Raw genomic sequence first — 22,263 nt, 5'->3', positions numbered from 1 at the left:
CTCTCATCTCAGCTTCATATATTTCACCTGGATGCTCAGTAAACCTTCACCCGCTATGATTTTTATAGGCGCCAATAAAACCCGTGATGATGGGGTTGTATATTGATTGCAACAACACAGGTCTCTTTAGTGACAAAACAATTAGAAGCCAGAGGAGATCGGAGACCTCTCATCCATCACGCAGCCACGAGGCCGTGTGTCAAAGCAATGTAGCTATTTGCAAAAAGAAATACTCAGATCAAATGTCAGAAATTACACCCAGCCATCAGAACGATGTGAGACATGCGTCAGACTTAAAAATACAAATGTGCTGATTCCTGAAAGAGCTATAAACTCTTCAAGGAGATCCTGGGGGATCTGTGAGCCAGCTTCAGAGCACGCACTGGCGCCAACCAAACAAATCAAAGTGCAGTGTACTCCTCATCTCTGAATAAACAGTGTGGTGTTATGGATTGTTTATTGAGGTGTTGAAGCTGCACCTCTCAGCTGAAGCTGAGGCAGTCCCCAGGGAACAATGTGGTGTTGTGATTATTTTATAATCTCAAGGTAAACTGCCAGGCTTTGGCAAACTCTGGGCTGTGTAACTGAGAGGAAAACCTCAGACACAAAGAGACTTCTTATACAATGCTACAATATTGTAGCTGCATCCATCCAACTCGCATAAATCTTTGCCTGACGATTTTTTAAAAATATTTTGACAAAGCAAACTAACTTCGAGGTCCATTTAGTAGCTGTTCTGGACCTTTTCCTCATGTCACATTGGAGAGTTTTGCTGTTCTCTCTTTAAAAATGTTGAATTGAAAGAATGTTGATGTCTGGTCAGGACTTGCAAGGTTACTGTTTATGTGTCATTTTTCATCAAAATCATGTGGCTGGTTTGATTTGGAATTCAAGTAGCATTTGGAAAGAAAGAAAAAAAAACTCTCCAGTTTCATCTCAAGTGGAAAAATTTAACCCTGCACTCTATTTAACCTCTAATAAATATGGTAGTTGGAAAAAGTCTGCATGATCGTTCTCTGCTAAATTATCTAGAAAAGCGACAGGACCAATAACAGTTTGTCTGGTATAAATAGAGGGACAACAATCCAAGAATACAGACTGAGCAAAGTATGAGTGAAAAGGGACCACACGCACATCGGCTGATCAGAGAGAGGTCAGAGGTCAGAGGTCAGGGTCAGCTACAGCACAGCGGCACCGGACAGAGAAATTCTAGAGCTGATTTACTGCATTGACCACAAATCAACCTGGTTTGGGAGCTTGGAATATTCTGCTACGGTGAAACTGATTGTTGACTGATCTGTGTTTTAAACACTAATCAGGCATAACATTATGACCACCTTCCTAGGATTGTGTAGGTCTTCCTTGTGTCTCCAAAACAGTTGTGACTCATCAGAGAATGGACATGGGTCTTCTGAGGGTGACGTGTGGAAACTGGATGTTGTTAGTGGGGGTCTTTGGGACCTATGGGTTGAGGGGATCAAGGAGTGTTACTGCTATGTGGTGAGGATGCCTGGTCTGGTCCAGGTGGGTGGTACATGTAACATCCACAGCAGAACGTTGTATTGTCTCAAGATGGGTCACTGAGATTTCCTGTCAGTGGTTTTAATGTTGTGGCTGATCGTTGTATATATTCTAAAAAGAGTGCAATTATTCACACACTAGATGTCTGAAGCAAGAATGGAATGAAATCAGCTGACATCTTCACTACATATTCAAGGCAAGGTGTCCCCCTGGTGGTCAAATTGGTTACATACGAAAATGTATGTTTCATCATTAGAGGTAGCATGACACCGAGCACTACTACATGTTATTTTTTTCTAATATAGAGTTCTTATAAAGTTCTTACAATTATGCTAGAAGAACAAAACATTGTTTGGGGAATTTTCATACAGTGCAAGTAAAGGGCTAAAGATCTTGTAAGCAATATGATTATTTAAAGAAAACCCTTAGTAGTGAAAGAGTATTAATAGGGCTTCACAGAATATTTTAAGTAATTTCTTCACACTCACCCACAATTGTTTGTAAAGCCCCCAATAGTCTTGCCCCACTATGTCTGACTGAGGCGCCCCAGCCATAACTTTAAGGTTCTCCTTGGAACAGCTGCCCCTAGACTCTGGAAGAGTCTCCCTCTTTATATTAGAACCTCAAAGTCCCTAGAGTCTTTTAAATTCCCCCTAAAAACCCAGTTCTTCACCCTGGCATTTCCCAGATGAACACACAGTAATTTTTAGCACAGTTTTTTATTGTTTATTGTTTTACTGTTTACTTTGTTATTTTTCTCCTCTTTGTATATATCCTGTGCCATCTTCTGTACAGCACCTTGATCGACTCCTTGGTAATCTTAAAAGTGCATAATAATAATAATAATAATAATAATAATAATACATTTTGAGTTGAGTCATCAGTATTTTAACAGACAGCCTGTGTTCTCATGTCTACCACATAACTTTAGCCTAATAGCAAAACTGCTTAAGTCATATTTGATCGTTTTCAGAAAACACTATTTTTAGCAAGCACTGGTATTCTTATTGATATTATCTATTTAACAGTAAAAAAAAAAAAGTTAAATAAATAAATAAATGACTTAGTCTAACAAGAAACCGGCGCACATAATTGTGGTGGCCACCCTGACGTCACTAAGACGCGCCTTACAGGAAGCCTTTTCAGTGGTGAGCGCTTTTACATTAACTAATGAATAGAAGAGAATTAGTCTTATTTACCTTCATGTCGTCTTTGTAGCTCAGTGTATAAATGAGCGACCGTAGCAGTGAGCATTAGCTGAGTGAGTGTGAGGGTTTTAAGGGGCCGTTTGTAAAAATGTGTTGATTCATCTCTATTTGGATGAAGCCCTGGCTGGCTAGCTAACGGAGCAGTAGTTTAGCGAATTATAGAGTGAACTTTTGTCAAAGTGTATCAACTAAACGACGAGAATGTTTAAGATATTAAAAAAATCTTCTAAAATGAGGAGTTTAATACCTACCCAAATCAGCGAGACATATGGTTGTTTCTTTCACTGATGCTCTACTAGCTAATCTGAAGCTAGCGAGTTAGCTTCGGTTATAAAGTTTAACTTCTTCAACTTTGTTTTCCACAGTGACGAGGTTTGACTGCAGTCTCGAAATATGGTGAGTCAACTCCATTGTTAACTGTTATGTTGAACTCTTCTTAGTTTTTCTGCACTATTCTAGTCTACGTGATGTAAAAACATCACTGCCTGAAGCAGCTCCCAGTCTCCGGGTGCTGCTTCTTCTGTGGCTCATGTGATGAGGCCCTGGCTTTGTGGATGACAACAAACTATACACTCACTCGTATAAAACGGAGGCTGTGAACTGTTCCCTAAAGACCTTTGACGGACAGATTCGTGAAAATTAAATGAGGAAACAGAAGTCAAGTATGGGCAACTCTGAGTCAACTAAAATGTAAATGTTATTCCAACATGAAGTAGTTTTTAATGAAGGTGTTTGGTTTTGGCTGGTAACAGTTTGGTTTTACATTGGATGGTTTTCCATGACAGAAGTCACGGTCAATCACGTTCTCCTGGACTTACTGCCTTTAAACTGATGTATTTTAAACTATTATTCCATCTCATGAGTAATGTTAATATCCAGCGTCATTTTACCCATTAATTAAATCTTGCTCAAAGGTGCCTGGTCTGTGTTTTCTATTTAAATGCGAGCTAATGAACGTCTCCCTGTCTTCTTTCAGTCTCGCCGATATGATTCCCGAACAACCATCTTCTCGCCAGAAGGTAAAATTTACTCAGTAGTGGATCTAGTTATGCTGCAAGATGTGCAATTTCTTTTCTATTACATGTAACGGCCAAAGTCAGTTTAGGGTTGTTTTTGCTTTACTTTTTTGCATTTTAGTGTGTTGTTCTTTAGTCCTCATCTTGACAGTTCTTTGTGTCATTTGCAGGGCGTCTCTACCAGGTTGAGTACGCCATGGAAGCCATCGGCCATGCAGGTACCTGTCTGGGAATTTTAGCCAATGACGGAGTGCTGCTGGCTGCTGAGAGGAGGAACATCCACAAGCTGCTGGATGAAGTGTTTTTCTCAGAGAAAATCTACAAGCTAAATGAGTGAGTCACTGCAACATGTTTGTGCTATTTTCTTTCTTTTTTTTTTTTTTTTCTTTTTGTGTTGGTCAGCATGATGAAAATACACTTGTATGAAAACATTGGTGCACCTTAGGGTTAATTACAGATTTACACTTGGTGGATATACTTTAAGGATGCTTTGATCAACGTGGCATTGCACTGATCCCACATCTTTCCATGACCTTACAGAGACATGGCGTGCAGCGTGGCAGGAATCACATCAGATGCCAATGTACTGACCAATGAGCTGAGGCTTATTGCACAGAGGTAAGTTCAAGTGTTCAGTCGTATCTTTGAGAGTTGTGACCATCTTAATTCCCACAGTGGTACAAATACAAATGCGAACGTCTTTGTGATGAGTTGTGTTTTATTTCCAGGTTCCTGCTGCAATACCAGGAGCCAATCCCCTGCGAGCAGCTCGTCACAGCGCTGTGTGACATCAAACAAGCCTACACCCAGTTTGGAGGTATGAAGCACGTAATTTAATTTATACCCTGATCGCACCAGCCATGAGGTCATTTAGCTACAAAACTAGTTATTCATTAGGCTTTAATAACTTCCACATTTTTCAGTGTTGGTTTGGAATCACAAAGTGGATGTTTGGCAGGTTGTCTAAGGTTTGTAAGGAAGGCCTTGACAAAAAACGTTGTTGTTTTGCAGTGTCGAATGCTTAACCTTATGATACAAGCATAGAATGTTGTGTAGGGTTTATGTTAGTGAAGGCTGCAAAACAATTATTAACAGGGTTCCTACGCAAATATGGAAAACATGGAATTTGATTAATTAAATTTCCAGGTCTGAAAAAGTAAGGGAAATGAAAACTAGTGTATGGAAAAATAATCATGTTTCCAAGACTGTTACCACTGTTCAATTTTCTAAAACATAAAATTATGAATATCTAAAAAAAATGATTAATCTGTTTTTTTTTTAAGGCGCTTGGCAGCACAGATAAAATGCTTGTGTCAGAGCACACAGTAGTTTACACAGATGATCATAGATGGATGATTCATGTGCAATTTACTATAAAAAATTTTTTGAAGCACTGACTTTATCTTGGTTTGTACTTATTTGTATGAGCTACATTATGTAGCTATAATCATATGGAAATTATTAGGTGACATAACAGCATATATATTCAGATTAATGATAACAAACAATTCCATCAAATTCCCTATTTACCCAAATGCCATAAATTTGATGTTTTTTTACTGTGACGTCTGAATTATGGTCTGGAAAAACTATGGAATTTTGATATTTCAAATGTGTAGGAACTCACAACTGTATGAATTTTAGTTATTATTTATGATTATATGAAGACATTTTTCTTACCAACAAGGCCCTACTTTTCCGCTCATTGACGGCTGTTTGCTTTCTTTGTACGTGGATTGAAATGTCATCACGTCCTGCTGACTCCTACTGTACCTCAGAAATGAAAGTCGGTGTTGAATCAGTGTGTGTGTGCGTTTGTTCTCGCAGGAAAGCGTCCGTTTGGAGTGTCGCTTCTCTACATGGGTTGGGATAAACACTACGGCTTCCAGCTCTACCAGAGTGACCCCAGTGGAAACTATGGAGGCTGGAAGGCCACCTGCATCGGAAACAACAGTGCTGTGAGTCTTACAGGAGTGTGGCAAAGCTCAGTGTCAGTGACTGTGTAATATTGAAACCATCAAGCCACACTGGTGGTACTAAAAGTTGCTATTCCAGGCAATGACACTAGTGGGCGCAGCTGCACAGAGGTTCTGGACATGGCAGCTTTGACAAAGACTGCTCACTCACAATAAGTAAACATGCTGTGGCCTACTTAGTGCTGACTCTTGGGGCCAGTAAATTGTGTAACTCTCGGTTCATGGTGGCTATGCTAATCTGAGTGTGTCCTCATCGCAGCACACAAGGGATTGTGGGGAGCCGAACCTCTTGAGAGCTTTGTGTGCACACTTTTGTCCGAGAGGCCTTACAGTAGCTCTAGTGCACACAGGTTTTGTCTATACAGTGTTCATGTTGTGATCTGACAGATACGGTACAGAGAAGTCTAAATGAAATCCTCACAGTAGCTGCCACTCTGAGCATCTCCCCATGTAAATTCTGCATCACTGAAGAAAAAGATTCAGCGTTTGTTGTGATTAGAGGGATTTTTACTGTTTGTCACTGTGCTCACTCCCAGGCAGCCGTCTCGATGCTGAAGCAGGATTACAAGGAGGGAGAGATGACCCTTTCCACAGCCCTCGCCCTCGCTGTCAAAGTTCTCAACAAAACCATGGACGTCAGCAAGCTGTCTGCAGAGAAAGGTGTGGATTTCAGTAATGAGAAATGTATTCATGTGTTTCTTTAAAATATTTGAATACGACCATGAAATACCACCAGCGTACATTGATCAGCCACAACATTAAACCCACTGTCAGGGGAAGTAAATACCATTCATCTTGTGACAATTCATTGTTCTGTTGGAAAACTTTTGGACGTGACATTCATGTGGATGTTACTTAGACATGTACCCACCACCTAGACCAGACCAGGCACCCCCAACCTATACCTTGGGATGGGCTGCAGCCAGGTTAACAACTAGCTGGTTCAAAGACAAATATACACATATTGCCAGAAGTATTCGCTCAGTCAGACACTAATGTTGGAGGAGAAGGCCTGACTCACAGTCTTCATCTAATTCATCCCAAAGGAGTTCTGTCAGGTTGAGGTCAGGACTCTGTGCAGATCATTCAAGTTTTTCCACCACATACTCCCTCGTCCATGTCTTTATGTGCACTGGTTCACAGTCATGTGGGAACAGGAAGGGCTTCATCCCCAAACCGTTCCCACAAAGCTGGGAGCATGGAATTGTCCAACATCTCTTTCTGTGCTGAAGCATTCAGAGTTCCTTTTACTGGAACTAAGGGGCCAAGCCCAGCTCCGGGAAAACAAACCCACGCCATAATCCCCCCTCCACCCGCAATGCAGTCAGACAAGTACTGTTCTCCAGGCAACCGCCAAACCCAGATTGGTCCATCAGATTACCAGATGGAGAAGCATGACCGGTCATTCAACGTCTCCACTGCTCTAGAGCCCAGTGGTGACGTTGTGCTTTACACCACAGAGCTTTCCATTGGTCTTAGCGATGTGTGGCTTGGATGCAGCTGCTGGGCCATGGAAGCCCATTCCATGAAGCTCTCTACGCTCCGTTCTTCAGATAATCTGAAGGCCACATTTAGTTTAGAGGTTTAAACTTCAATCCCTTCCACTTTGCTATAACACCTCTGACAGTTGACTGTGGAATATTTAGTAGCGAGGAAATTTCGTGACTGGACTTGTTGCACAGGTGGCATCCTGTCACAGCACCACGCTGGAATTCACTGAGCTCCTCAGAGTGACCCATTTTTCCACAAATGTTTGTAGAAGCAGCCTGGATGTCTAGGTGTTTGCTTTTCTACACCTGTGGCCATGGAGATGATTGGAACACCTGCAGCAAATACTTCTGGCAATATAGTGTATGTTTTTCAGGAGGTGGTGGAGACCGGAGCTAAAAAGGTGGATAAATCATTCCCTACCTCTTGATATTTGCCTCTACAAGGCTTTTTTTTTTAGTAGGTCACATATTAGGGATTTATTACACCTTAAGATAATACTATCAGCACGAAACATTAAGACTGAACACAGTCCTGTTCTTCGTGGACCGTTGAGAAACATGAGTACAAACATTAGCACTAGAAGCACAAGCAGTAGATGGACATGCCAGCTATTGTCATCAGCACAGTTTCATTTGGTTGCATCAGAGCCACACATTATGCGGGTAAGGGCAAACATCAGCTGATGCATACCCGCTGTGCCTGTTTTTATGGCGAGTCAGGTGATTGGTATGTAAACAACGTTTCAAGTGGGTGCAGATGAGTTCTCGGTCCGTGTCCCCAGACCAAGCACATGACCGTTTAAAACATTCACTTGCTGCCGATGCCATCTGTCACTGCTCTGCGCAGTGAAAAGTGAAAAGCGCCGCAAATGCACACACACTGAATACATTCCCTTCCTCTGCCGCTGATTTTTTTCCAGTGGAGATCGCCACCCTGACCCGCGAGAACGGAAAGACCTGCATCAAGGTGCTGAAGCAGAAGGAGGTGGAGGAGCTGATCAAGAAGCACGAGGCGGAGGAGGCCAAAGCCGAGAAAGACAAGAAAGAGAAGGAACAGAAAGAGAAGGACAAGTAGTTTCATCCTAACCACAGTTTTGGAAAAGAACGAATGTGAGTTTGTGAGCGTGTATGTTTGCATGTGTTGTTTCTTAAAATAAAACCAAATGGTAAATAGCCGACTACTGAATTTCTTTTTTTTTCTGTTTCACACTTACTACATTTAATCTGTTCTGCATTGAACAATTGTTGAATCAAAGTGATACAACTCAACTGGGCCTTAACACTTTTCTGATTCCGCATGTTTTCACCCACTCAGAGCTTTGAGCGCTTCCTTTCGTGATCCGTATGGATTTACAGTTGAAAATTGTTGCAAGATTAGAGCAACACAGATGGTCTTCATGCACCCTGCATGAATTGTGTAATGCATGCTTGTTATGAAATAGGAGACCGCAATTGCAAAAATGATTAACATGTTGATATCTGCCAGTGACGGGACGTTGCGTGGTTTCCAGGACTAACTGTAACATGGGAAGTCGTTTTATTCTTAGTTCAGCTGAGACGGCAGAGGACGAAAGCAGTGATTTATTACTGTTATATTTCAATAAAAAATAATTGAATTGACATTTAATTATTCAACTGTATCAAAATACAACGTGGAAGCAGTTTCTTATCTTTTGATTACGCAGCTCCACTCCTGCTTTATAGTGAATTTCAGCTGGAAAAAGTGACCATCAACTACCTGGTGGATCAACTGGAGCAGTTAGTAGCTGTTGACCCGAATTTGTCTCATGGCAGCCGAAAGGCAACACGGCAACACATGAAATATTTTTATATCTGATATGGTGACGGAAAGTTCCTAACAAATAGTATGATTTCTCCCCTTGTTCTTTAAGCCCGAGAACTAGATTTAAATCTCATCTTTTTAGCTCCAACCTGAACGAGATGTCCTTTAAGTGCTCGGACGGAGTGGGAAGGAAACAAGATCATGTAACGGGATTCGAAGCTTTAACGGCTATTAAAAAGACTTTAACAGTCATTGACTGTAACCGGAGCACAGAGGGTAGATTTGATATTAGAACATTTGATCTGCATCCCGAGTGTCTTCAGAGAGGATTACTCTGGAGGCAGATTTGCGAGGACGTACTGTATATAGGCAGTTTCTGAGAAAAGCCATGCTGAGTACAGGCGATGCCGTGACCATTTATCAGCCTCCATCTGAGGTGAGTTTATGTAAAGTCAGAATAAGATTAAGGCCAGGAGGGGACTATCTGCTTCTTGTCTTTTAGTCCGGGGGATTAGTGGCCTGGCCTCAGATTTTCAGCGCACCGCTGTGACATCATGTTCTCTGCTGCTGGTGGAGGAAGAGCGGGAGCGATGAAAACGAGGCCCCCGGGCAGCACGGGGCCCTTTGCACAGACAGATGAGAGCATCTGATGAAAACACCCCAGAGACAGGGTTCATAGGTTTTCTAGCACCCCCAGTGGTCAAGGGTCAACACTATTCTGGGTTAGAGTAAAGGTGCAGTGGCTTGTGAGGCTGTGTCTTCTTTTGCTGATATGACATCAAACTCCTGCATTTTCAGGGAAGGAGAATAACACATGACAAGATTTTAGGACGGACATAAACCAGTCAGGAAACATGTGTATAATCAGAACAGTCATTTTCCGTTTTTATTGTGCTTTCTTAAAGCTCAGGGTGTCTTCTTTCCTTCACGACACAACAGAGGTTTAAAACCAGGGGCTGCTGCTGCTGCTTTAGCAGATGCAGAGCGGCTGAGTCCACCCTGGCCGAGGCAGGCGCTGAAAATAGATCTCCAGATCAACTGACTTGGGAGCTTGTTGCCACCTTTGGCGAGGAGCCAGCGGTGAGCCGAGCTGGTTGGAGATAAGCTCCTGAGTCAGCGGTGGGCTGAAACACAGCTACCAACAGCTACTGCTCAGGACCAAAAAAATAAAGCTGCACACTTTCATTTCCTCATATCGGCTCCTTTCGCCGCAGCTCTGCCATCTCACATTTTAAGGGCTTCGGTGCTGTCTCCCAGGCCTGTTTCCTGTCTTGTTCTCTCTTCTTCTTTTCTTGCTTTAAATACGAACTCGCAATTGCACATTAGAAAGTGAGTTTCAACTAAACCCGAGGGTAAAACAGCATGTGACGACCGTACCGTGTTCCACGCTCACCTACCCTAAAACCAAATCCAAAATCCTTTGAAGAGCAAATAAACTAAATAAAGAAAGAAAACACACTTTAGTTAACAAATTTTATTGATATTTTCCCCCCCGAAGACAATAATCTGTGAAGTATACAAGTGAGGATTGTCTTAAAACGATGCCAACTAATCATCAAGAACAAAAAAAATGAATCCCTAAACTGTCACAATAATAGAGAAATATACATACATAAAAATATACCTCTGAAAAACTTCATTTATTGACATTTCTTAACAGCTTATAGTCAGGGCTCAATCAGTAGCAATGAAGACTGGTATGATCTGAACACATGCATGAGAAAAAGAAGAGTCCCCCCCACCCCCACCCCAACATGAGACATGCTAAGTATGGCTAGCATGGGGAATGTAGGTTAATATTTCTTCACGTAGCACATTAGGTTTAGATTAGCTGGATCTTATACAAGATTGGTTTGAACTGGATCCTTTGGCATTTTGTTCACACTACTAAAACCCACTAAGCTAAAAAAAAAAAAAAAAACACAAGAGTTTGAACTCTACTTGCATATAAATCACCTTAAGTGCTCCTGTTTGCACCCCGACGGCCAGGTCTGAAGTGGGATGAATAATGGGACACATTCTTTTGATAAGACTCAAGAGTAAAAAAGAAAATAATAATACAACATTGCACTTTCCTCTTTAGGCACCAATAGCCCCCCATCTTCAACCAGGCGTCCTGCTGGAGGATAGTACTGCTGAGTACTCTATGGGGCTGAATGGGGCTCTACCAGCCTCCTCTACTTTTTCAGATCTGAGCATCTGGGATTCGTTTTAGCAAAAGTTGTGCCACTTTTTCGAAATTCAAGCTGGTCACAACTGAGCCTTTTCTCAATTAGTACGAGAAATAAAGTTTTTTTGCTGTGTTGAATGTTCCAATCTCAAACGGGACCTATGTGTCCATTTTGAAGAAACAGTAAGTGGAGCTTCTTTCCTTAAACCAAAGCAACTAACTCAGACTGGGATCTTTTTTTTAAAAAAAAAAACTATATAAAAGTGTTTGTGTGAAGAGAGCTCTCGGCTCTTTGATAAGTCACACGGTCAGCTTCACAGGGCGATGTGTTGTCGACATTCAACGATCAGTTTCTTAGCTTTGACATCCTGCAGAGACTACCAGGGTATTTCCACACTTGTGGTTAGAGTATTTTGAGGAAGAAAAATAAAAGACAGAACCAGAGTGACATGTGCTGGAATGATGCCTCAACATATTTCAGGAAGAGTAAAGAAATGATAACATGTGCTTTAATGTTAAATGTTAACAGATCAACCATCTATTTCTTTAAAGCAGAACATATTTTATTGACCATACCGCACACCAGAATTCCCTATTTTTACCCCTAACACCGCTTGCATGGTATACAGCACACAAAGACAAACCAAAGTCTCTTTTCTTATAAAAAGGTAAAAGCTGTCAGAGGAGAGATATGCTGAATTTTAATGTAAAACACCACCTTCTCCTGAACGTCCAGCAGTTATTTGTCTTGTTTGTGGCAGCACAAACTAATAATGTGGCCAAAAGAGGAAGCAGGGGGAAAAAAAGCCCAAATCCCAAGCAGTGCATGATGACCGCTCCCTGGGTCTTCTGCGTTTTCAGGGAGGGGAAAAGTAGGGGAGGCCTCTGCATCGCACAGAAATCCTACGACGCTAAAACGCCCCCTTAAAATCGCTAGTCTATATGAGGAAAGGTCGACACCTTTCCCAGTAACGAAGGGTTTCTGAGGGGTGGTGGGGTCTGCGTCAGAGGGAGAGTCAAGGCAGGTCGGACAGCTTGAAGGGAGAAACGGGTAGAAGGCGTGTTTCTGGAGGGAGGGGAGGGAGAGGGGGAGGCTGAGGGGGAGGCTGAGGGGGAGGCTGAGGGGGAGGGTGGGAGAGGGAGGTGGCAGTCACTCTTCATCCGAGCTGCTGTTTTCCAGAGAGTAAACCATGAAGGCCAGATCAGGCCGCGCTGGTACCATGGGGTTACCCGGCTTCACCATCTCGAAGCCCATGTAGTGGAAGGTCTTGATGATGGTCACTGGTGAAGAAACAACAGTAAATCCTCTATTACACCTAAGTTCCTGGTTTACCTGAGGTATGTGTTTCAGACATTTGATTAATGGCAAACTTGTGTCTTTTAATGACAATAAGCTCCTGGTGTTCTTTCCAAGAATAAAACAAGAAGACCCTGCACTAGATGGAGCGATTAGCTTGGCATGATTTAAAAACAGGTATTAACGTACAGCTCAACTCACTCTTAAAACCTCCTGTTCAACACAGTGCTCATGTAGTGTGTTTTTATTTAATTATGAATGAGCTATTTCTCTTTCTTATTCTACGGCCAGGTCCTGCTCCATAACCAACTACAGATTTGTGCTCTGGACAATCCTTACTATTGACTGTGCACCCACTTAAAGATCTCTGCCATTTCACATCAATATAAAAACAGCTGGCAGAAGCAAAAAAAGGGAGTGTTTTACAATTAAAGGAGCCCTTACATCGATCCTCTCTGCTTTTCTGGAACCACAGGAAGACATAGTTAACTTTCAGCTTCTCTTCTGCGAACTCGAGCAGAGCCGTTAACCTGGGGATGACAGAAGGCAGAGAGAGGCCGAGTCAGTGAGTGAGGGGAAAAGAAGTAGTGATGACGCACATGTTTTTTTTTTTTTTCCTTTTTACATAAGCCCTGCAACTTTACATAATAATGCAGTGGCAGCTGCAAAGCTGGCTGCTCGTAGGACTGGCACCGAGCGTGCAGCGGGCAAGGTTACTCTGTCCTGGCATCGATTACAGACACAAAGCCAGGCAATGAAAACAGAAAACTTCTAGCGTCCGCTTTCATTTGTGCGATTACCGGCAGCTACTAAGCCTCATCAGCTACTCGCATGCAAATTAAAACAAATAAAATTTGTTTATTGACATAAGCAAATGCTAATTTTAAGAGGAAACGTTGTGAATCTCAGACAGGATTGAAAGGGTGAGACTACACGTGCTGCGCAACATTAAAATGTATCCCCTGCCATTAACTCTCAAAAACTTAAATGACAAAAATCTCTAGTAATAGTGATACAATACTGCTATATAATTCTATGCAAGGATCTCCTGCTACTCTTTTGCTACTGAATTTGTGTACTACTGTGTATAAAGTAATGTCTCTGAGGAGACACAATATGACGTAAGGTGTTGTACTGATGGAATTAGAGTAGTGGAAATATATGTACATCATGCATTCTTAAATCTTATAATATCATGTGTTCATCTCACCCCTCTTTGCTCCCCTCCACCAGTGGCCCAGCAGGAATCTCCAGGAAGAGGCTGTCCTCTGATAGGGCTGTATCCCAGAAGGCCGAGCGGCGCTCATTCAGCTGATAGTGGAAGTGGAGAAGAGAGGGGTTCCCGTTCACTGGAGAGGCCCGCGTCACTGTTAACTTTTCATCCTGGATTGGTACGGGGAGAGGAAACAAGACACCAACAGATAAGAACAAACGCCACAAACTGCAGTTCCTCAAATGACCACTTGAGACTGCTTTCAAGATGAAAGAAGAAATTAAATCCCTTGAATAAACATGTTTACAAGCCTGATACAAAACTTTTTATTGCCAATTTCCCTATTTATGCTAACAAATTGTAAGAATTCAACTTTATTTATACAGCATCAGTGACATTTGTAATTGTGTCTAGGCACTTTAACCAGAACTTAAAACCCCTAGAGCAAACACTGAGGTGATGGTGGAACAGAAAAACTTTTAACAGGAAGAAACAAGAGTAAAAGATAAAGGCGTTACATGTTATATGAAGATCGATCATGGATAAAAACAATAGATAGAGCTAACATTCAAAATTGTCATTGAATAGTGGGTTATACAGGGGCAGTCAGTGGCAATAGTTCTGTCACAGGCGAGCTGGCTGACATAATGTGTGAGTGTAACAGGAAACATAAGTGAGACAGAGAATTATTCATGACATTCATTTAATAAAGGACGCTTCGCATGGGCCGAATGTGACAACTAGACACAAGCCCTATTTTGGAACAGAAAGGGTGAGGCAGTGATGTGGACCAGAGCTGTGAACAAAGTGCTGACTTCAGAGGAGGCTTTTTGCTCGCAGAGGACAGATGAGGATGTTAATATGACAGTTGTGACTGATCTGACTGATCCTAAATCTCTAATCCTCCTGGATAGTCAGTCACATGTCTGAGGTACAACTTAACACTCTATCACATGTGCACACTGGAGTGTGTGTCCGAGTGGGGCATAAACCTAAAACAAGGTTCACCTCTGGATGAAGCACTTAGCTTCCTCAAATACTACATTACTAAATAATTTACTTCGTAGTCTAAAATCTAAACCTGCTCGTAGGAAACTAGGTGAATGAAAGGATTCATGCACTAAATCCACGGCAGGTGCTGACGATGAGTTGGAGGCAGATTAACAGATTTTTTTTTAACTTCAAAAAAGCGACTGTGCAAAATGAGGGTACAACTCATTAGCACTGCATCCCTTTGTTTAGTGAACTGAGTCACAAATGTCCCTGAGGGATGAAGCACTTAACTCAATTTTTACCTCTAGTGCTTACAGTGAGTGTTGCTGACTCTTTAGCCCTTATTAAAAACATTTTATCTGAAATTAATAAAGCCTTTAAAACACCAATCAAAGGGCACGGGCAAAGACTGATCCAGCTCCGTTATTATAACATAACACTTGCATGGTAGCGCTTTGCATTATGGGTTCAGGTGCTGTGTGCTTAAAGGTCTCTGTGGAGGACCACGTGCAGGTGTCACCAGGAAACTTTGCAACAGTGTAGCTTTGTGTGTGAAGTTGCGGACTGTCACCTTGTGTAGTAGCACGCCATGAGAGTGATCCCTGACAGTCCCTCGCCCACCCGGGATCTTCAGCTGTGGGTGAGGGGCATCAGGAGCACCACAGAGGCCCTGGAGCCTGAGGGATGGAGCTGGGCATCAGAGACCCAGCTAACCAGGAACTGTGGGGACAAAGATGAACCAGTTAGTGTTTCAGGTTGTTCAATATTATACTCGTCCTCAAACTCTACCGATGGCGGTGGCAACCAGAGAGAAAGATCCTGTCTATGTGTAAAGCTATTAAATGCACATCATTTATATAAAGGACAGTTCCTTTTAATGTTGTGATGTTGTTTAATCTAAAGGATAGTTCCTGCCTGAAGGTTCACGGTTCCTTAGAAGCTTGAATGAAGAGCTGCACTCGCTGGGACACAAGCTCGCCAAACTGCACTCTATGGAAACTGACAGTGTTGGCTGTTTCTAAATGCACTGGAGTCCATCCAGAGTTTCAAGATTAGGTCACTAGTACAAGGTGCCCGGGCTGATTTCCTCTCCACTTTAAATAGTAATGACCCAGCTAAAACATGAAAGCCAAGAGTGTCTGCTCCTGCTCGACTTTGCCGAAAGACACCCAGTGGAGCTTTTAGCAGCTAGTGGTGATATGTAGCAAGAGCTGTGTGTTTGCAAGAAACTCCACAGGGCATCTTTAACTCCGACAGACAAAGTGAAACCGCTGATAACTGCTCCTGATGTAATCCTCTGAGCATGTTGCTGCACACATGCAGCTCTATTTTAACCTCACTAAGCACAGCCCTGCTATCAGCAAAAACAAAGCACCGGTGGCAACATGCTCAACCTCAGCATAGTATAGAGGACGGTCAGAGGCATCAGACATGATTATAGCGTTGTTCATGTGTTGGATATAGCCAAACAAAAACTCACCAACTCCTCCTGACTCACCAGCAACATTATGACCGCATCAAACCTAAGGATCGTCCAGACAAGTTTGTAATCACAAGAGAAGCTCACTGACTCTTTAAACCTGAGACTCACTGCTCCGGTTAGTAGGGTCTGCTTGGTTATATATAGTTTTTGACATTTCTTCAATCCTTTGACACCAATTCAGACAAATTTAGATCATTATTATTAACAAAGTCAACCAAGACATGATGTGGATAAGAAAGTTTCAGTCTGCCGACTCTACTCCGTCGGCTATTTGTTTATGAGCAGCCTACTACACACAGAATCAAAGCCTGTGATTTATTACAGGATTCAAAATAGTTCTAGATGGCGTATGCATGTAGTGCCGGGCAGGCATCAAAAACAGCCACATGATCTGTAAACACCTCTGCAAATAGCTTGCACAGGTTTCTGGAACACGTATCGTCTACGTTTTGAGTTTCAGTTGAAGAGAGGCCAAGACGAGAGGGATTCTCGTCTTGTCCAACCGTGGCCTTTAGATGAACAAATACCCTCCACTTTCCAGGCTCAGAAATGTCCCTGTAACAATTCTTCGCCATGACCTGACACGTTTACGTGTTCACGTGTTAAAACTGCAACTGCAAGTGAGACCGGTTCGTGAGTGAATACATTCTGTACTTATTCAAATCGTGTGCCATAGAAGAATATGTTTCTGTTTTCAGGCGTTCACCTGTTCCCCTGCTGACCAGACAGGTAACCCGGACGACCCGATCGGCATAGCTACAAGCCTAGAGAGTGAGCAGTGGAAAACAAACCTAATTATGTCTGTTCATGTTGCAGCAGCTACTGCACGCACACCACCTCGTCACTTGGCTGTTAGATGTGAACAGATGAATGGATTACACAGAGGAGAGAACCATGACCTCTCCTCGGTCAAGTATGGCTCAGTATTTCATATTATCTATGTTATTGTAGGTTTAGTGATTGCAGTGGTAGAAGTACTTAGATCATTTTACCAAATACAAATAGTAGAAATTTAGAGAAGTGGACATGTATCGCAGTAAAAGTAAAAAGAACAAGAAATGTAACTATAGTTTAATACCTTATATTTGTAGTGTAATTTAATGATTGAGTAGGGTTAGATTCCTTTATTGACTTACAGGCTGGAAAATCAACCAACCAACCAACAAACCAAATAGGTCAAAATAGATGAGAAAGGAAACATGTCAATATTAAATACCTAGTCAAATATCGGCGCAGATGGTAATGAGACAAGAATGTTGGCAGCAAAACAGTCTAGACAAACGAGAGTTTCTCTTCATGCGTATCACAGAAATAAAACTAACACAGACTTCACTGGGGACAACAGGTAGGACGCAGATGGAGGAGGAGACTGAAATGTTTGCCAAGATGTCAAGAGCTCCTTCTCTTTTTCCATCTTCACTTTCAGACGCAGACACGCGGTCTGCCCTTGATGGAAATGCCAGCTTGTTTTGAAAGGCAACACTCGGGTCCTCTGACATTTCAGCCACACTCCAAGCAGCCCTCCCCACCCACCCGTCTCATGCTGCCACTCCAGCTGGACGGCCACGGCTTTCAGACCCCACCCCCCGATAGGTCACAAGGTCACTCTAAAATCAGAATATAGGTTATATATTTAAACAACTTCGACTACGTGGGGAACACAGACAGTGCACCAGTGAGAAAGTCAAGCGCCTTCCTAAGCCTGGGCTGTATTAATATGCCAGTGAGGATTTAATCATGTGTGTGTCGTTGCACTGGGACTCAGAGATGCCAAGTGCGTCATCATCACATTCTGGCAGGAGGGGTGAGGACGTGTGTGCGTGCGTGTATATGCGGTTTTTAAGGATGAACACTTGTACCAGTTGGTTGTTACGAGAACTGGTGTAGATGAATTGTTTCAGTGAGTGAGTGAGTGACCTGGGCTGCTGCTGAGGCAGACTTTGACCACAAGCCAAAAAACCAATAAACTCCAAAACAGGAAGCGTTCTGGTAAGTCTTCAAGAAGACAGGGACACAGCAAACCAACTTCTAATGCTGCAATTACCAGCTTAGTAATGGAAAAAGACTCCCGTCCAAATCACGCCTGTGAACCCTGTGAACATAAACAAGCTTCCAGACCCCCCCCCCTCCCAAAAAAAAAAAAAAAGAACCTTTGGGGAAAACCATTTAGGTTGAACACATAAACAACAAGCTGCTGTACACAGGAATATAAACAGGAGAGTCCTCAGACCTCCTGCGACCTCTGGAAGTTTGGCCGGGCCCTGTGTCGGAAAAGATGTCGAGACAGAAACAGGAAAGGCACACGTGCTCTGAAACCTCAGCATGGACGGACGTGTCCCTGTCAAAACATATTTCTCTGACCCCTGGACCCAAACTGTGCTAGAGGACAGAAACAACCAGACTAGCAAACAGGACCACAAGAGTTCAATAAAGAACATACAAACGAGTAAAATGTTAAAGCTGATAAAATGACATTACTCCGTGGGAATCAGACCAGAAGCTTCATGAAAAAAATTGGTATTTGTGTTTGTGCCAATTACAAGATGTAACATGTGTTTGAAATACTTTAAAAATATGGTCACCAGTTCAGTGTCATGTGTCCCTCTTGGTGCATATCCCTGTCACCGTTAACATATGTTTGACATGTTAAAAGCAGTCACAGCAGCTGCTCTGTGGCACACTGTGTTGGCGTGCTAATGTGTGGATGTCTGGCAGGCTCGGTTTTACCACGCCAGGAACAGACAGAAGTACAGAGTGTTACTTTTGTTGGTCATAAACTGGCATCACTTAAAAACCAGTTATTAAAGAAAAAAAAAGAAAAAAAATGAAGGAATTTTCCCCTTCAAATCCTCAAGGGGATGTGACTGCTCGTACCATAACAATGCATTCAGTAAGTGTTGAGACATAACACTTAAAACAACAACTCATGATTGCAAAAGAGGTCAGGGGGAGTCATGGAAGTATTAGGGGTTCAACCTCGAGACTAGATCTGTTTGAAAGCCTTGGAGATGTTTCAGTTTTAGCCGCACCATCAATAAGTTATATGTTTTTTTAATCAGGTTGCTGAATATTTTAAGGAACATCCTTAAGCACAGAGTGTAACTGCGATTGTATTACCACCAGCAGCAACAACAGGAGCTAAAGTTGTAGCAGCGACACAACCTAAGAGCTGGTTTGTTAGCGTGGAGTCCCATTGTGGGACGATCTTATCTTATCTTATCTCAAAGACAGGCTTCACAGAAATGAGCATCAATACTGGGAGGTTTACGAAAACACTGCTCAGAGGAGACGTTTATTAAATAAGGAAGTAAGGAAATATGTAAGTAAAATAAATAATCACTTGTTTGAGAAAATAATTACTTAACTGACAAATTAATTAACATTTATTTCATTTCAGCTTGAATTGCTTCAAAACACAAGACGCCGATATGAAAACCGAGACTTTCAGACAACCCCTAAGTTTGCATCACATGTTTGCGTGTAGCTGCCGAGGGTGAGAATTCCAGATTTTAGCTCAAACTAGTTTGCCCAGTTTTTGGTTCAATTATGGAAATTTTGGAGGCACTCTGAGCCACAGTCACAGCCAACCAAAGCAACCACTGATCAGACCAGACTCCCAGTCATTTAGGAGTGCTTTTATTAGTCAGGTATCCATCTTTAATAACCCAGCTGTTTCTGAGTGAATGAACTCCCTGCCGCACACAAATTCCACTGATGCTTCAGAAGTGAACTGGTAGAGGGGAACGGGCTTATGTAACCAAGGCTGATGTAGGCCAGTTGATGCCTTCAGCAGACAGGGCCAAAGCAGTCAGAGGGCTAATATAGCTGCTGCTCTGGCTCACAGCATCAATAGAGCTCTCTCCCTTTCCTCTCTATGTGCGTCAGACTTATCGTCTGACACAACTGACACAGACAAGGCTTCTGTCTGAGGAAAAAAAAAACTCAGCTTTAACCATGAAAATGCTCGTAAACATATTTACCTTAGTCCACCACACTGTCACTTCTAAAATAAAAACCATACCATTCAGTAAAAGATATACTGTCACAGAGGTATCACTCTACGCATGACGGCGGGGCAACAGAAAAAAAACATCCAGCAAAATACAACAGCGTATTTTACTCGGTGACCGTGTTGTTCGGTACATTATGTACAGATGTGAGACTGTCCCTAAACAAAACCAGAGAGTGGTGTTTCCATTACCGACTACTCCTAAAGGTCATCGCAGGAGAATTTATATCACTGCACACTTGGATTATCAGGAGCAAGATATGTAGAACACAAATACCGAAGATATTTTTCGAGATCACTTCAAGGCAGTGACTTCTATTACAAAGTTTGTCCTCCAGAGAGCACTAACAAGTTCATTTTCCGACTGCAATGCCCTGCTTGGTGCACACATAACACAAAAACGGACAGTAGACGATTTCTCTGAATACTCAAATACAGATCAGGTGCAACAGAGGTCTATTGTCTGTGCTTCATTTAACGGTCATTTAGATTTACAGTGACACAAACAAAACCCCTCAATTCACCCAAAGCTGGAATTTAACATCAAATGAACATTTTGCTCTGTAACTGACCATCACAGTTGATCAGCTGATTTTTCTGCACATCAAGGAACCTACACAATAATTATTAAACTCAGCACTAGTTAGTATATGCTTTGAAATATGAACCAATTTATTTAGTGCTCAAACTACTTTGTCGATTAACCAAATACTGGAATGAGCACAACCAGTAGAATCAGTGTTTTTAAGAATAAATACTAATAATAATATTAAAGAAGCATGGACATGGAAAACTTTTTACTGTCTTCTTAAAAACGACCGATCAACCGATAACAAGTGTTGCAGTATTAGGTCAAACAAGAAGCAACTTGCAGGCTGCAGAGGAACCTTAACACTGTGGTCTGGGGCGCTTTAAAGGACATGCAGACTCCCGCATCCTGTTAAAACTAGTGGCTACAGTTTCTTACACCTACAGTTCGCAGCACAGCATGTTACGACAGCCATTTAACTACTGCAAAAAGCTGCAAAGTCACCGGATGCTTTACACGAACAAAGCTTGACAGCCTCTGTCTAAACTTGTCCTTCAAGATGTGCAGTCGAACAGCAGACAACGAGATGTTTACCGTGTGCACGTCAGGCATAAATAAAGCCCCATGTTCGTGTCACTGCCTGTCACTTCTAGACGCTTCTTTTGTTTCCTGCTTCTTTGTGAGCTACCTACAGCTGCTCTCACAAGCCCATTATTTTAATAGTTGACGGGTTAAAGCAACATGACGCGCCGTCTTAACCAAGAAGCGCTATCATCATTTATATTATTTGTTCATATATTGTTTTTTTTTTCGCGTGTCGTATTTTTTTCGGGGAAAACTTCCTCCTACCTTTCTTCGGCGTTTGGCATGATAGCTTGGAGGAAACGCGGGTGTCTAGGTCCTTCTTTACAGCCAAGGTTATTACTATAAAGCAAAAACTCCACGGATATGTCCACCATTCGTGAGTTTAACACACAGCTTGGTTTCAGTTAAAGTCCCTACTGCGACTATGTGAAGGTAAATATGGACTTAGATGTCGACACACCGCTCCACAGCAGCGACTCACTCCACAGCCCTGAGCAGCGACACGGGCTTTTATAGCAGGGCAGCAAGGCATCATGGGTAATGTACCTCCGGCTGGTTCACACAACCAGACCAGCGAGTAAACAAACCCCAAGACTTACAGGCATGTTACAGTATGTGATGTTGTCGCTTTATCAACTTCTTATAGGCATGTTACAGTATGTTGTGTTGTCACTTTATCACATATTCTATTTTGTGGTAATTGTAGTCGTTATGAATTTATACAACAGAGAGCAACATTTTCATATTTTCAGACATATTTCAGGAGTTTAGGGGTAAACAAAACATAAAACAAAACATAAAAAAAACTCAGCAGCTGAAAGTCATGCAAGCTGTGTCTCTCTGGGCTTTGTATTGTATTGCTTCATACCATTTCTGAGATTGAAATTGTCACAAAATTTCACTTATATCTGTTAATGGAAAACATTTTTTTCTACGATATTCATGCACGCCAGATGTGTCTTTTTTAGTTGTTGCTTGGATTGAGAATAA

The 22,263-nt window shown here is 42.2% G+C and overlaps 2 protein-coding genes across 3 annotated transcripts; one reads left to right on the top strand and one right to left on the bottom strand.

The window, feature by feature from the left end:
• The first annotated feature begins 2,763 nt into the window (after positions 1 to 2,763).
• On the top strand, positions 2,764 to 13,833 carry psma4 (proteasome 20S subunit alpha 4). Of its 2 annotated transcripts, XM_047595765.1 has the most exons (10): positions 2,764 to 2,782; positions 3,095 to 3,125; positions 3,706 to 3,748; positions 3,916 to 4,078; positions 4,286 to 4,363; positions 4,474 to 4,562; positions 5,573 to 5,703; positions 6,258 to 6,381; positions 8,132 to 8,321; positions 13,695 to 13,833. In XM_047595765.1, the coding sequence occupies exons 2-9, from the start codon at positions 3,123 to 3,125 to the stop codon at positions 8,284 to 8,286; spliced, it is 786 nt and encodes a 261-aa protein (XP_047451721.1). In that variant the 5' UTR covers positions 2,764 to 2,782; positions 3,095 to 3,122; the 3' UTR covers positions 8,287 to 8,321; positions 13,695 to 13,833. The 2 variants fall into 2 exon arrangements, with proteins under 2 accessions (XP_047451721.1, XP_047451720.1); XM_047595764.1 differs by lacking the exon at positions 13,695 to 13,833 and having other exon boundaries at positions 8,132 to 8,389.
• Positions 10,454 to 21,770, bottom strand: oaz2a (ornithine decarboxylase antizyme 2a). The gene is given in 6 exon segments (XM_047595766.1): positions 10,454 to 12,445; positions 12,906 to 12,991; positions 13,672 to 13,844; positions 15,239 to 15,319; positions 15,321 to 15,387; positions 21,538 to 21,770. Coding segments are annotated over 6 exon segments (648 nt in total). The 5' UTR covers positions 21,648 to 21,770; the 3' UTR covers positions 10,454 to 12,314.
• Between the last annotated feature and the right edge of the window lie 493 nt (positions 21,771 to 22,263).

The sequence above is a fragment of the Mugil cephalus genome, chromosome 10, assembly GCF_022458985.1.
Source record: "Mugil cephalus isolate CIBA_MC_2020 chromosome 10, CIBA_Mcephalus_1.1, whole genome shotgun sequence".
Classification (NCBI taxonomy): Eukaryota; Metazoa; Chordata; class Actinopteri; order Mugiliformes; family Mugilidae; genus Mugil; species Mugil cephalus.
This window is presented reverse-complemented; position numbering and strand designations above follow the sequence as displayed.

Coding starts and splice junctions, on each gene's coding strand:
- psma4 (XM_047595765.1), top strand. Junction 4,079..4,285: donor AAAATCTACAAGCTAAATGA/GTGAGTCACTGC, acceptor ATGACCTTACAG/AGACATGGCGTGCAGCGTGG. Junction 4,364..4,473: donor CTGAGGCTTATTGCACAGAG/GTAAGTTCAAGT, acceptor TTTTATTTCCAG/GTTCCTGCTGCAATACCAGG.